Genomic DNA, 16610 nt, shown 5'->3' with positions numbered 1-16610 from the left:
TCTTCCCAGTGGCAGTGTAGCACAAAGGATGATCCAATGGTGGGCTCCTAAGGCTGCCCAGGACAGAATCAAGATTTTAGGTCACTGAATCACAGAACTGTTTGAGTTGTTAATGGTCATCCAGTCAAGACTCCTCTGTAATGAACAGGGTCATCTAGAACTGTTAGGTCAACTGCCTTTAAGTTGTTTGTAAGTCAGCATCTCCTACTCAGAGCCAGCTTGTCAAGAGTTCGCCTTCTCAGTCTAGGTGTCTGTTTATATTGACTTGGAATGAGCAACTCCGGTTGTGGAGTCACACTCAGTGTTAATAATGAATTGGGAGGAGATGATCGTTTTCAAGTACTGAAGTGAAAAAGGAATCCTTTGCATCCATTACTAAGCAGCAATAGCATATGTATAAAAATAATGCAGGAACAGCAGAAATATATGATAATTCTTTTATTCTGTTCCAGATTCAGTGAACCAAACATCGTTATGGTGAAATTTCAACAGGAACAGTATATTAAACAGCTGTTACTAAACATAGAGTTTTTAAATATGTATGTGCATGATTTGTTTGCAAGAGTTCTACAAGAGCTGCGAGGTTCTCCAAATTCTTCATGTCACTTTTTATTTAGTCCTGTAACTCCAAGGATGAAATCTAAAGCCGTAACAAAAATGAAACGCATAACTAGGTAATTGATGCCATAGTGACCTAATGTGGAGCCCAGCAAAAATACTGGGGAGCTAATGTAGCCTATTTAATAAAGAATTTCAGAAGAGAATATCATTAATGTCAGGCAACAGGGGGTTTTCGTAAAAGACATCTTTTCCAACTGTTATGGTATTTTCTTTTTCAGTGAAACCACAACCTTGGTTGATAAAGGTAGTAGTTGTTCAGGTAGCGTACTTTAAAGCATACCACTTTTGATTAAGAAACCAGAGTAGTAAAAAATTAACACAGCACGTAAGGAAATGGCTCATAGGCCTCCAGATATCCCTGCAAATGGGCTGTGCAATTCCAACTGAAAGGACGCAGTCTGAGGTGATGCTGAACAAGAAATAAAATCTTGCTTTACATGCATTCTGGAGTTATGCAAGAGCCATTAAGTACTGTGGGTAGCTGTGATGAATAGCCTTGAAATCAAGTACTGAAAACTGGCAAGTTTTGAAAAGAGCTGAGAATGACTGGAAAATATGCCACACGTTGAGATACTGGAGAATGCTGCAGACACAGTCGTGGGCTTTAAGCACCTGCACAGTAAGAAGGGATTGACTGATAGGGAGGGGAACAATTGATAAAAATAATCCAACAGACTAAAGCACAACAATTTTTGATGATGACATCAAGTTTAGTTAAATTCAGCCTGGGTTCGTAGATGGTTTCAGCCATCTACATCTATATCTAGAAAATGTTTTGTCTTCTTCAGCCAGCCAGTGGGGCCTGGAATTGCCTGCATAAGCAATGGTCTTGTGCCTGCTCTATCACCACTCAGGGTGACAGAGGACTGCACAAGGTCACAGCACTGAGCAGCCCTCCTGGTATCTGCCTGGGGCACGGGCTCCGTGCTGCAAGTACATGAGATGCAGTCCTCAGTGGTCAGGAGAAAAGGGAAAAATGAGTCTCACCTCACTTAAATGGGTTTTGTCCTGCATTTCTATCATTTCTATTTTTTATAAAAGCAGAAGAGTGTTTGTCCCTTCCCATTGGTTCTGTCTATCCCTCCTTATTCCAATATTTCTCTTCCAACCAGCACCACTTCTGGCTTATCTGATGTCCTCTGAAAGGATGGAAAGCCCACCAGTGGCTTCCTATGGAGCAAATCATCCTTTAGCTGACAGGCATCTTTTAAGGCTTCAAACAAGTACATGCAAATCCTATGAGAACAAAACAGCTCACGAAATTCTGGATTTTTCACCTGTGGGCATTTGAGTGACGCCATGCATTGATACACATTTTAACACACAATTTCTCCTTTCCAGGTGGTTCACCAGCTGTGAGTATGAGCTCCAGCATGTCCTTATCAAACCCAATTTCAACACACAGCATCATGCCTCAGAGCTCCAGCCTCATGTCCACCCCTGCTGGGACCCGAATGCCTTCTGTCCCTGCTGCTCGGAGTATGAGCTGCTATGGGAACCTCCCTTGCAACCAACCGAGCACGTACAGCGTCACTTCAGGAATGAGCCAAATGCAGCCACACAGAAACCAAAATCAAGTCCTGCCTACTCAGAATAACCCCATGATGTCTCGGCAACAAACCATGACTCAGAGCAACAACGTAGCTGCTTTTGGGACCGGGTCAGTGGTCAGCTCACAGCAAGTGAGGCCAAGTTTGAACCACGGAGCAACAGGCATCCCCGTGCAAAGACCACCCAATGTGATGATCACAGCTACGGCCACTGCTCAGAACTGGGCTCCGCAAGAAGCTGCTGTGAAGCAGCAGGACGCACTGAAACCCGCAGGTGTCCGTTTCCCCACAAGCACTCCGTATTCTAACCAGTCTTTGCAACGCAACGTGGGCAACCAGCATTTTCCTCAGCGTGCGCTGGCGCCTCCTAATCAGTTAACAGCAGGAGTCCAAATGAGGCCTCCTCTGAACCAAATGCAGCAGACTGTAAATGGACAATCTGCTGGTTCGCTACGAGGCCTAAGTGTAAGACCTAACCAGCTAAGAGGACAGACAGTGCCTACCTTGAATCAGCCAGGAACGAGTATGACACCTCCGTCATCTCTGCCATCCACCAGTTTCACGTCCACCAACCAAAACTCCCGGGCTTACCAAGGAGGTGACCATGGTAACGACCTAGCGTTTGACTTTCTGAACCAGCAGAGTGACAGTATAGGACCTGCGCTCAACAGCGATTCGGACTTTATAGATTCTTTACTGAAAACAGAGCCTGGTAATGATGACTGGATGAAAGACATCAATCTTGATGAAATTTTGGGGAACCACTCGTAAGTGACAGTGCCAAGGGTGAAACAGATGAAGAAGCAGTAAGGACGTTAGCCTTTTCTTTAGATGCCAACAATCTGCTTTATTAATTTACACTCCAGTAACTGGGCTATCCTTTAAAATACCACATAGGGCGACCGCCTTGTTTGAAGAGCTGCTCTAGGAACAGCATTGATGTCTCCCTGATCAAACAGTAATGTAAATGATAGTCATGCCTGCCAGAAAGGAGTGAGAATACGTGAAGGGTCTGTTCCCCACGCTGGTGCCCAGCACATTGCAAACTCATTAGTTCTTCTCATGGGTGCTGTGTGGAAAAACATTTAGCTTCCCACACGCTCAAGCACCAGAGAGCAGTATGGGCTGTGAAGCATCATTTCTCTGAGTGTAAGTAGCAGCCCAAGTGGTCCAGAGATCTTCAGTCATTGTCTTCGCAGCCCTTACCTACCTTGGGACTACTCAGCCCTGACAGGATCAGGCTCTGTGTAAATCTCATGGCGTTACAAAAACTGTTTACTTCTACATAGTATAGACTCACACTTGTGTTTCCAATGGTTTTGTTTTAAACCTTCTATGTTTTGTACCACATGAAAGGGTAAGTGGTCCCGTCCAAGAAAAGAAACAGATCATTCAACAGACATCAGCGTATAACGTGGTGTGCTCTAGTTTTTGCCTTCTCTCTTTAGCCAGCGCCTGCAGCCAGTATCAGAGGAGGCTGCCTTCCTCCTGCCAGCAGCACATTTGGAGCATAGAGGGAGTCAAGACGTGAACTATAAGCTTGGGAGCCTCCCTGTGCTGCCCTGCCCTACCCCAAGAACAGCAGTGACTTAATGGACAAATTAATTGAGGAAGGTGCTCACAGTGTGACCCTCATGGGCTACTTTCCCAGTCCAGCTTACAGGAGGGCAAATACATGATGTGGCTTTGTGAAGCCACAGCAAGTATTCCCTTTTTCATCTTAACCCAAGGCGTGGGTCAGGTAATTCAGCCCAGTCCAATTCTATCAAACAGTCCCTTCCCTGCAGAAATTCAAGTCTCTCTGTCTGGGAGAGGCTACCACTTTGATTGCGCAGTGTTTTGGCTCCACTTTCCAAAGCTCGCCTTTGGCATATGAGGGGAATTTAAGAGGTCCAGCGATGGCCCACATCAGCACAACTTTCTTCAGCAGTGTACAAGGGTGCTGCCTCTGGAACCAGCATGCATACACATCCACTGTAACCACCTGGGTTACTTGCAGTGTTCACTCAGCTACATCTATGCTTCTAAATTGAACAGTTTTGAAGAATATTTCTGGGCACTCAACTCTATCATCTGTTCTGGCTTTTTGGGATGGTTCAGCTAACGTTGCCTTGAGCAATTGCTGTATAACAACAGGAAATTAACTTGGGTCATAGCAAGTTTGCAGCCACCTTGCCTTGGAGACTAAATGAACAGAGTAGTAAGGATATGGGTTCTACATTGCTCGACTTCACTGCTAGAGAACGGTCTTGACCATGTTAAATTTTTTCCTATAAGCTTGGCCAGTGAGGACATCAGAAGGAGGTCCTGTGTCACAGTAAAGCAGCTCTATTATGAGTCTGGCAGGAGGATTCAGAAATGGGAACAGATCTTGCAATTCAAATGAAAATGCTGTTCTTCAGAATGATGCATTGAGACGTGTTTCACAGCCTCCTCTGAATTAGTTAAAACTAGATGTGGCAAAGGAATACAATGCCTACGTTCACATGCCTCAGCGCCAAGAGGCACTGCTCTACCCCATCCGTGCATGTGCTTTATTCATCCTTGTTAGCGGCAGTGGGATGAGTAGACTATCTGACAATAGCCTCTGCACTTATCTGACCTATTTCTCAAGAGAGGTTTTAATAAGGCTTTCCCAGTTATTTCACCGTGTCATTTCACGTGGGCACAATTTTCCACGATGTTTCAAGAAGCACGGTCACATGCACAAGAGGCAGCACCTCCAGGAAAGGTGCAATATGGGCAATTGGTGAGACACACCATTTGAGGCAGGTGGTCCACAATGCTATTAATTCCCAGACACATTGTTCACGAGAGAGACGAGAAGCTAAGCTGGAGTGTCCCTTCTGCCCCACCTAGTGATCGCTGCACATCGCTGCCTTGCGTACCCTGGTGGCTCAGCTGCCCAGAAAGCTGTTTGATCTCCAGTTTTCACTGGGGTGCATTCAGCACAAATGTTTCCAAGTCTTTCAATAGCTTTTCAGCTCAGGCCACTGGCACTATACATATGCTGGGAGTGTTAATAATCTAACAAATACATCCCTATAAACTGTGCAAAACTAGAGTGAAATAGTAGCTACAGGAGTTTAAAGTGGAAGGATCAGCACACAGGCACACGCAGCATCTGCGAGCAGGTCAGCAGTGACCACCCAACCTCTTGTGTGACCAGAGAAATGTGATGCTAAGGCTGAGGCTGGGTTTGTCTCATCATGAACAGTGAGCACTGTAGTCTGATAACTTCAACTGCACTCACGTGCCATGAAGAAACCCACCCCTGGTGTCTGCACTGAGACCAGATTGTGCTCCAGATCCTCAGATGATGCAGAGTAATGCTCAGCTGAGGAGCTGGTCCCAAGACTTCGAGCTGCCATCCAGTGCTGGATTCAGTGCCGAGCTTTGTCCTGTTGCCCCCAGCCTGAATGGAGGAGACACTGGGCATCCCTGGGATCAAAATGTCATTCTGTGTTGAGTGAACGCAGCAAGGCTCTGTAAAGATACGCCTGATGCATCTGAAATAGGAGCTGGTGAAAGACTTCTTGCTGCCAAAACATGAATCCAGTGTCATTTCTTCAGAACACCCGTGTCCAAACAGAGTTAGCATCTTTGTTCTCCTTTCTTTGCAATGTCTAAGTGCACTACCCTTAGAGTCTATTTTTCATCATCGACCGAGCACTCTTCACAGTATTGGGTTGTAAATATAAAGAATTATTTGTTTTGTAAACTTTTGTAAAAAAAAAAACAAACAAAAAACAAAAAAACAAAAACAAAAAACAAAAAACAAAACCAAAAAGTAATAATATTTTGGTAGGAATAATAAAATCATATTATTTGGGTTATATTTATACATATGTGAAATAAATATACTATCAGAAAGTTGTATTTTATACAAAAAGACAACGGTTACCTTTTGTATTCTATATACAAAGTTTTGTATGATACGATTGTTTATTTTTATCTGCAGACTTTGGATTTTGGGGGAGGGCAGAATGGGATCGTGGTTAAACAGCCGGGCCTGACCCCAAGCTCACTGAAACCAATGGAGTCTTTCCATTGCCTTCACAGGGCTTTGAATCAAGCCTTTAAATCAACTTCAGGTATATTTGAAATCTGAAGCTCTCTGGAAACCTCAACATGAAAACATTCCAGGTTTCAATTTTTTTTTTCCCCCCGGAAAAAGGCTTTTATTCTTGTTGTTGTTGTTGTTGTTGTAACTCTTGGGAGGCAGGTGGGACCCGTGTAACTGTCACGTCCTTGTTGCATGTATGTCTGCTTTATATTTTCCCCATATTATAAACCAGTGTTTCTCTATACAGACTGAAAAGAAAAGTTGCTGTACAGAAATGTTTGTGTTTATGCATTTTTACATGTGGCTGTATATACCTCTTAGTACTATGCAGTGACACTTATTTGACTTCATTTATTTTTCACCTAAACATGAATAGTATGTTTTTCAGTAGCTATCAAAACTCTGCCAAGTAAATCAATCGAAATTATCCCGAGTGTCTCTTTTCTTAATGTGAATTTTAAAATTAATGTCTGTTTAGTCAACGGCTCATTCATCTGAGTAAATTAAAATTGCAGTTCTATTTTAGGAGGGGGTGAGAAAAATGTGCATCTGGCAGCTTCTGGGAGCTCATTTTGCTTCTTTGCAAGAGAGCTGGGATTTTTTTTCTCCTCACTGAAGCAATGGTTTCATGCCAGCAGGGGTTAACGAGTAACACGTGGGTATTTTTGCTCCTGAGGAATAGGTTGGTGTAGTCTTGCAGCACAGTGGTTTGCTTATATGCTCCTAAGCCCTGCTGCAGCAATGAGCTTGCAAGTATCTGTAAGCCCAGAGTGTTCACGCATGACATGATCCAACATTTTAATAAACCTTGTCAAGCTGTGTACCCAGGATGTGCTATCTAATTCATGCATCACCTCAGAGAGAGCTGAAAAACAGCCACGAGGAAGCAATTTCTCGTTTCTTGACAGGCTTCCGTCATTAGCCAGGCCCCAGCTCCAAGCAGAGGGAGGTGACACGGGGCTGCTGAGGTGGACAGAGGAGGGATGCTGGCATCTCCGCTGTGCCCCTCAGTCTCCACACTGCCCACATCTCCTGCAGCTCTCTTCTTGCTTCAGCATCTCCAGGTGGCAGCCCAGGCTCCCCTCTCATCCAGGAGTGGAAAATAGGGCACAGTCTTGCTCAACTGAGAGCACGCCTGACACAGGTCACGAGAATCATGCCCTAAAGTGCCTCTCTGTCTACCCCAGCTGCAGAGGCAGTCAGACAACCACTTCAGACACCTACCCTGGGGGCTCATCTGCTTGGATGAAACCTCCCTGGAGACAGCAGCAGTAGCAGGACAGATGGAGGAAAGAAGTCTCCTATTTCCATCAGTGCAGGGTGGTTTCCTGGCTGCCCAGCATTCTAGTGATGCTCGCTGGGCAGAGAGCACTTGCACGTCGTCCCTCATGCCTGCCCTAATCATAGCCAGGAAAGAGCTAGTGGGACTGGGAGACTCAGGCAGGGCTGTTGATTGGCTCAAAAAGCAGTATGTGTAGTATTAAGCTGAAAAACAGCCAGGTGTAAGGGGGCCTCCCAGGCCCTGGTAGTGCCTCGGTGTGATGACCGCATTGCCAAGCACCTCCCATGTTCACCACCATTCCCCCTGTGGATGCAGGGTGGGATAACATGGACACAAGTCACCCTGAACTGCATATTCTCAGCACCACAGAACATCCCCAGACACATTCTGTGTACCTGGGGAAATGTGGTCAGGCAGACCACGTATGAGACACAGGTGGCAGTGAGTATTTGCTCTGCCCAGGCAGATGCATGACAGTGGGCTGGGCACTACATCTGGGCAAGGGCTGACCTTTCCCACCGCAGCAGAATCCCATGGGGACACATTACCAGCCCAGTGCAGAGTGCTGCTCCCTCCCATGGCAGCACAGCGGCCCCACAGCAGCAGGAACGTGGGCAGGACCCTGCCATAGTGAAAACTTACACCACGAGGAAAGCTGACATAACACCAAATCTTAAATAAGGCTTTCTGGGTCATGCAGGCCACTTTGACAGAACTCCTTTAATAGGGATTCAGATCATTTCCCAATGACAAACAAATGACACATAAAATTTCTTTTATTTTTCCTTCCAGCTCACAAGATTGTTACACACTAGTTCAGTCACAAATTACTGCATTAAAAAGATTGCTTCTTCTGCAATGACTCAGCCACTTCTGTGCTGAAAAGCACGCACAGTTCCCATAGAGCATGTGGTGATGTTTGCATTGCCACTGCATGATTAGAATCATGGAATCATTAAGGTTGGAACAGACCTCGAAGATCATCAAGTTCGACAGTCAGCTCTTCATCACTGTGCCCACTAACTACATCCCTAAAGGCCGGATCCTCTAATTCCTTGTCCTTGGAACCAGTAGTGGGCTCCTGAAGCTGCATGGCCAAAGGCTGAGGGGCTCTGCTGGCTTGTAAGCACAGCCCTCGCTCCCCAGGCATGGCATGCATTCCTCTGCAGGGCTTGAGACAACAAGGATGCACTATCTGTGGTTTTTGGAGGGCTGCCTGCAATGTTTTTACTCTGTCTGACTGGTCTGCCTTGTTGTACAGACACAGTGACTGTTTTATTCTATGTGCCCACGAGCACTAGGAAAATCCTGTGGTACTATTCAGCTTTTGGGTGAAATGCTGAGTGTAGGGGCATCCATGAAGCTTGTGCAAAAGCTGGAAAAAACTAACCTTCCAAATCAATTTGACATGAAGGAAAAAGTTTCTGGTCATTGTGATGGTCAGTGAACAAACAACACGTAAAGGCAGGATTTGCCATTGATACAGTTATGTTGAGGTGATATGGCAAAAATAAAATTAGACAATGTATTCAAGTTGCCTTTTGTGCCTACCTGGTCTCCAAACACAGCAGGGAAGTTCAACTCCAGATGCAAAACTATTCCAACAGATAATATTCTGCTAAATTAGTGCCTGAAGAGCCTAGTGCTAGGCAAGGGTGTGAGTTGACTATCAGGAATTATTACATTATTATTTGAAAATTGGATTTGGAAGGCTCCTTCTTATAGGAGTAGCCCATAGGGTTTGTCCCATACACTGATCTCATGACAAATGATGGGGCACACAGGCAAGTTAACATATTGTATGTAATTCATATTACAATGTAATTTCCATCAACAAAAAGCATCTTTATCTAGGGAAGGCATATTTGAAGCACATTGGCTGCATCTCTTTAAATTTATTCCAGAAAGAATTTGGTAAATTTTCCAAAATTACAGATTTTAAAACGAGTAATGTGTTCAAATGCACCTGGCATATGATTCTGATTCATCAGACTCACCAGTAACTCTAAGGTAGTGACAAATATCTAACAACACATGCATTGGCCAAAACATCTCTTCGTGAATCTATACATGAACTTTGCCAATGATGATTTATTCCTCTTTTGAGTTCCTTTTCCTCATAAGGTTCATGATTTTATCCTGTGTTACTCATCCTCCAGCAGGTTTTCTACCTGGCATAACAGTAGTCCTCACATGTCTACACTCTGTACCAAACTATAGCTGAAGTAAAGAAAACAGCTGTACTTTCTCCTGTGGCTTCTTCGGTGTGTCAGATGACCAAGCTCAAAGAATGTGTATAGAGGAGGGAAGACCTGTATGTGTGATCCCAGAAGGCTGATCAAAATTGCAGGGCTACGTGGCACTCTCCCTCATGTGTGAGCAACAACTTAGCTGTATTAGTGCAGCTAACATCGGGATTTCATGCATAACGCTCCCTGAAAGCCAGCTTTTCCCCTCACTTAAGAAACAAATCCACTAATTAAAGGAGTTTCCCTGTAATTGCACTGCATCTTTATATTATAATGTGCCACAATGGTCTAGTGGTACTTACCATAGCAAAACCATTGCATGCAAATCTTATTAATTAACTTTCCCTTCAGCCCAAGCCTTAGGACTTAGCCTAGTCTGTTTTACAATACAATCTGCTAGATTCTTACATACAAATACCAACAGACCATCTGTTCATGCCAGGGAATTTAAAACCTTCCTGTAGAAAATGTCTGAAGTGTTTTAGAGGGTTACAAAGAGAAGTTTTCAAATGCTGAAAGGATAATGAAAAATAAGCAAATCGTTACAAAAGAATAGAGAAAAATGCCATCCTAGAAGATGTTTCAGTACTTCCTCTACCTCGGAAATACCCCAGAAATCTCCTTTTGCTATATTAATCTTCTGAAATTCCAGTAGTTGCCTGTTTTGGTTTTCCTTTTCATTTTTCAACCTATACTTTTTGAAGGAAATGGTGCCCTTTTGATACACTTTGCTGGGCCTCCAAAACCTCTTGCTATTAGATGGGGTTTAGCTTTCAGTAAGCAAGAGGAAGCAATAAAGAAGCATCTCCCATTGTCCACAAACATTTCCACCATGCACTTGGATGGCAGATTAGCTCCAGTAATGCTATCTTATTTAATGCTAGCCAAACTTTCACCATATAACACCTACACCAGGCTTTATGGCCTTTTATAAATGGTGAGATTCCCAAAAAGGAACCCAAAGTCAGGCTTCTGGGCCCGTACAGATTAGAATGGTGATACGTGGCCTCTGTTTTCAGCCTCGTGATTGCTTGCAGAAAAGGGGCACTTCGGTACTAAGATACACTCCAGAGGAGAAAGAAAGAAGGCAGAAGAAAGCAATATAAATGATCAGAAGTCTAGGAAAGATAAGAACTGAGGTTGTTTAGCCTATGGAAGAGGTCTGAGCTGGGGTAGGATGAAGATTCTTCAGGTAGATGCATTGGTGCTGTCAGGGGAAAAGAGTTATGTATTTCCATCCTGATTTCAACAGTCCATTTCTTGGGAAATGGGGTTCAGAACAGCTGCCAGTTGGAAGTTTTTAACATGAAGGATAATGCTAGGACGGACTATAAGAGAAGAGTATGGAGTCTAAAGTCTTCAAGGCTTGGCTAAGCATCTGTCTGAAATTATACCGGTACGGGTTACCCTACCTTTGTTTGTTGTGTGGACTAAATGTCTTGTTGGATTCTCACATAAACACAGTAAAACTGTGGTAAACAAGTGGGAAGTTTTCATGTGGGGGAAGAAAAGAATCAGTAAGGGCAGTTGTATGGTCAACTAATAATCACCCATCCATAAGCATCACCCTCCAACCCTATAATGCAGCTGTTTGAATCCCTCTGCACCCATAGCATAAAAAAACCCATGAGTCTTAAGAGGTGTTTGTACCAGTGGTCTTGCCTGCACCTTCAGGCTTTTTCCTGGGGGGTGAAATTAAGGAAATCTTCCATTTGAGCTCCTTTCCTGTAGAGAAAGCTTTTTATTCTACGCTTGCCTTTTTGTACTAAAGTTACCAAGGCACACCGGCTAATCAGTGGAATGATTAGAAGGTCATCGAGATACCCAAATCCAGTCATGAACATGTCTAAGTTGATGTCTTTGTTCGCCTCACAAAACCAAACAAGAGTAGCTTGTGTGTGGATTAGATATCTGCAATTCAATCCAGATGATCGCTTTCTTACGGGGGAAAAAAAAAATCCCTCTTCATACCACCCAGAAAGAGAGACATCGTGGGATGAAGCGTCGCGGGCTTCTGTTCCACCCCAGTTGAAGCTGCAGAGTTTAAAGGCAGAGAAAGAAGACATACAGCTGCTGACGGAGGCAGGCTTACAAGTGTGTGAACACCATGTGCCTGTAAGGGAATTTAAAGGATTAGGGAAGAATTACATGTTGTCTGTCTTTGTTGTTCAGCGCAGCTTTAAAGCTGGTAGAGGATACTGAAGATGATATTTCCTCTTTTTAAATACCGGAAGGAGACTCCCAAAACAATAGCTGGGAAATCCAGGCATGATCTCACAGATGTATGCACAAATATGCTGGATGGTTCTTATCAGATGAATGAGGAATAGTCAGCAGTATAGAACACTGGCATAAAGTTAACAATTTAAAATACCAGTGAACAATCCCCTGCGTTGACAAAAAAGCCAGCTCAAAATTCCTTTCCAGGAAATAGAAGGCAAGCATCCTGGCTGCTGATTTCAATGTATCCTGACACGTTCCCCTGTAGGTTAATGGACCAGCAGGAAAGTGGCACCGTCCATGGCCACGGCACTTCTCTTGGGTAGCATTTGGACAGTGCTCTCAGTCACAGGGTTTGAATTCAGGGCTGTCCTGGGTGGAGCCAGGAGACGGACTCAATGATCTTTTTGGGTTCCTTCCAACTTGGGATATTCGATAATTCTACAGAATTTTAGTGAATAGAGAAACTTGGAACTCTGGAATGGGGCTCAAGTGGTCTAAAGACACCATGGCATGTTTTCCATCATGAACTGTTCTGTGTGGCTTAGGGACTCCTGGGACCTGGGATAAATGGTGGCAAGCCCCTCACAGGAGCTGCCCTGTGGGTGCCATAGCCCTGCTTGGGACACTCTCTAAGGCTGCACTCTTACTCTAAGCCTTTGTCTCCAGTGTCGTCTTCTCAAAATACCACAGTCAGTGCTTCTGAAAAGCATCTTTATAAGGCAGATTGATGGTTGTTTTCTGCAAGAAAGAACATCTCCTCGAGCTGAATTTTGGGGTTTTATGGATTCTTTTTCACTGCTCTGATTCTTGTATTCATTATAGAAGAAGCAGAGCAAAGGTGAAAAGCTTGCTCATTGTATCTTTCCTCTCTCCTGCTCCAGCCTATCTGTCTGAAAGGTGTTATCACTGAAATAGTTATTTTGGACTAGCAGCATTTGATACCATCCTTGGATCTCTGCAACAGCAAACACTCATTCTGAATAAAGGCAGTCCAGATTGCCTAATCTGCCCATCACCTAGCACAGCTGCACTACTTGGGACTTCACAGGCCCAACAGTGAGGAAAATAACCTTCTTTATCTTCACTGCAGACATTGAATAAGTTTAAAATGTGATAGGTTTTGTGTTAGTTTTAATCAGAGCAGGAATGTGCTCTATAGAATATTATCCAAGTGTTTATACAATGGGCACTGAACTAGTAGACATTCAAGATACTGAGCAAGATATTCACGCTGTCACAGGCTTTTAATCTTGTCCATGAAGGAGTGTTTGAGTGGGACAAGGACATTTCTCTCCTTTCCTTCTTTTTCTTTCTAAACCTGAACGAATCTCTGTTACAGGGAATGCTGGGTTCTTTCCTTGGCACAGGATTCTTGTGAGCTTTTCTCTAGGAAGGGATCACACCTCCATTTTTTGGTATTCAACATTCAGTGTGGGCAATGCCCTCAGGACAAAGGATTATCTTTGCCTTGGGAAATTCCACTCTGCTTTGCTTGAGACATTAAACATTTAGCCTCTGTTCTTTCACTTTTCTCAATTTCCTCACACTGGAAAAAGTGCTGGCAACATGCCTGAGCAGCTGAAGCATCGGAGGGAGTTGTGAGGCACACACTGGCAGTTCATGCTGAGGCTCATCCTGGATTCCTGCTGGTTTCAGGCGCTGCCAACCCCACCAGCACCTCTGCTTTCTGCAATTGCTTTTGTAGCAGAATGTGGCCAAAAAAAGGCCAAAGCAAATGTGTCCCAGCCGAAGCATCAGACTCTGAACTGTCTATGCTCATGAACCATCAGAGGTCATCTATCAGCATGCTGAGGATGGCCTGCATCTGTTGGAAGAGCAGCAAAAGATATTGCCTGGAGCCCTGCTGAGCCACCAGAGCTGCTGCAGTGGGGAGACAGAAACCACTGCCTCATGTCACAGCCCTGTCACAGCACCCTGAGGCCCATGATGGATGGAATAGGGTTGTCTAATGGTTCTTTTTGCTCCCTCCCTAGTACTGCCACCAGATCCAGCACTAAAACTGAATTTTCATCCCTCTGCTTCTTCGCCAGGGTCAGGAAATCCTGGGCTCTCAGGGTTGAGAAGTGAGAGCTATAATCTTCCACTCATAAACTCCCCAACAGTAGCACACATCCCTCCCAATCTCTCAGACAAATTGCAGGGATGTGAGGCCCTTGCCTTCCAAGGGCAGGAAAGAGTATAGTGGATTGTACTCCTCCTCCTCACTTGTTGAGCCAAACAGATGCAGACAGAGATCCTTTTCAAACATCCCAGACACCAAACACACAGACACTCAGGCAGCATCAAGGGTTTCAGGATTGTCGAAATCCTTCAGTTACAGTACTGAAGGCTCGGAGGTCACCCACTGCAGATGACATCAGGATGTCTAATTACATCCACATAAGATAATTAATACTTAGTTTCAGAAATTACAGGATTTTATGTATCAGCACTGTGAACAGGTAAATCCTGCTCTTCAGGGTACGAGTAGTTGATATCCAAATGCTAGAATATGGCCGAACAAGGGAGTCCTACCAGGCATGTATTTCCATGGCAGGAAACAATGGGCATGTCTTGGACAACTGAAAGCAAGTGGTGTTTGGCAAACCAAGGTTTGTGAAACTGTGCTAGAGGCTGGGCAGGGAGTAGGGAGCCTAACCTGGTGCAGACACATCCCTGCCTTGCACAGAAGTAATTCTGAAAGGGCAGTGTGGGTATCTTGAAGACAGCAGATTGAAGCAACCTGGTCAGTAAGCTAACAATTAAGCAGTGTGATTAATCCAGGCTCCAGCACTTAAATTTGCTTCTTGTGTTTTTGGCAGTATCAACAGCTGTGTGATCTGCTATATCTGAATTACAGTAATTGAGTAAATCGCTGGAAAAAGAAATAACCTGCCTCCCTCATTGAATCCAGTAGCTTAGCATGTCCTCGCTACCTTCCTGCATGTTTTTCACAGCTCACCCATTGTAGATAAATCAGCAACACCGAGCAGACATTCAAACACCTCTCAAATGCTTCACTTTTATTGAACTCACTCTAAAGCTTGCAACTCTCCAGCCCTTTCATCACCAGAGCTGAACACCCTATTGCTTCTAAAGCAAAGTCAGGCACCTGCATGAGCCTTCCACATGGATATCTGAGCCGTCAAGGTAAATAAAAGGAATTAATTCCTACTTTATTTTGTCTTATAGATGTGTCTTTTGTGCTTTTATTATCAGTTCCAGATCTTACCATCATGGTTTTACTGTGTTTTATTAAAACAATAACACAAATGCACATTTTCCTTAATAGGAAAATAAATGTATACATAAATTCAAGTATTCTTAACAATTCTCTAATTGTAGCTATTAAATATACCAGTTGTAAACTAAGATCTCACTTGGAGAAATCTGTGCACACATACAATATAGAGACAACACTATTTCTGTCAATGTACTTAAAAATACCTGTATTTGAAATCGGTGCAAATATCAGGATTGTAAAATAAAGATGTGATTCAAGCACAGAGCTCTTACTCTGCATATTTATACTAATGACCAGTTGCTGTTAATGAGACTGCTCTGTGTAAATGCTGCTGATAATTATTTAAAAAAAAAAAGAAAATTTTTGCTTAAACCTCCTTCTGTCCTGCCTGATCACCCTGCAAGTTCTGAAAATACACTTGTTTCCAACACTGGTGGTTTAACAAGTGCAAGAACTTTAAAATGTAACTCCTGTAAGTAAATCTTAGTGTTTGCCAGACTGGAGACCGTTACACAGATGGCAAGTTGCTGCTGACGTGTTGCAGTCCAAACCTGCAGACAGCTGCTGTAATGCATTTAGTACTTCAAGAAGAAAGACACTATACCGCTTTATTCAAAGCTGCACTCAAAGTTGATCTACTAAAACTATCCTGTTCTGCAGCACGTAGTGGAGGTGCTGTCCCTAGAGCCACAGGAGCGCAGCACGCAGCTGGTGAGACAGCTCTGCGTTCTCCAGAAAGGGGTGTGTGCACTTCCAGACTTCACAGCCAGCCTCACACTGGACTGGTATTGCTCAGCCTTAAGGAAACGCATGCTACAGTATGTTGCAATAAATCAGTATCTGCAGAGGCCATTAAACATTAAAAGCATAAGGCAATTGAAAGGCGGGTGAAATGCTTGACTCCAGGTAGTGGTCTGTACACATCAAGCACATGTTGGAATGGATCCTGACATACTCATTAGCCTGTCTGATATGCGATGCCTGCTCCACAAGCAGGAACTAGCTGGTGGAGGGAGTGAGGACAAGAAAGCACTCCACAGGCAGAGTAGCATGCAGGAAAAATTCATGGCCTCTCAGCAGTGCTCTGCAAACAACAGTACAGGGGATTCGGCTCAGGATGAGTCCAGAGCTCCACATCTGTAACACTCTGTACCAGTATGCGCATGACTGCATAAGAAAGGCAATGAAGTGACATAAAAAAGTATCAGAGGCACACTGAGCATTAGCTTCTGCTTCTATCAGATGTGTGGGTTGCAAGGCAAAAGCATTCTCTGGGTGACATCACAGCCAGCAAAGAACCACACTGTGGGTGAATGAGGATAACCACTCTGATCAGGTTAACCTCAAGTACGTTAAAGTCTCTCTCTGGGTTTTG

At 44.1% G+C, this 16610-nt stretch overlaps 1 protein-coding gene across 1 annotated transcript in view; it reads left to right on the top strand.

Moving 5' to 3' along the window:
- MAML2 (mastermind like transcriptional coactivator 2) overlaps nucleotides 1-5156 on the top strand; it is a 197667-nt gene extending 192511 nt beyond the window's left edge. Inside the window, exon 5 of the mRNA XM_065729998.1 lies at nucleotides 1963-5156. Within this exon, the coding sequence (XP_065586070.1) occupies nucleotides 1963-2942 (980 nt within the window). The 3' untranslated portion in view covers nucleotides 2943-5156. The remainder of the gene's footprint in view (nucleotides 1-1962) is intronic.
- The last annotated feature ends 11454 nt before the right edge of the window (nucleotides 5157-16610 follow it).

Source organism: Cyrtonyx montezumae, unplaced genomic scaffold (genome assembly GCF_038088225.1).
Source record: "Cyrtonyx montezumae isolate F1298 unplaced genomic scaffold, pur_monq_1.0 scaffold_12, whole genome shotgun sequence".
NCBI classification, from domain to species: Eukaryota; Metazoa; Chordata; class Aves; order Galliformes; family Odontophoridae; genus Cyrtonyx; species Cyrtonyx montezumae.
This window is presented reverse-complemented; position numbering and strand designations above follow the sequence as displayed.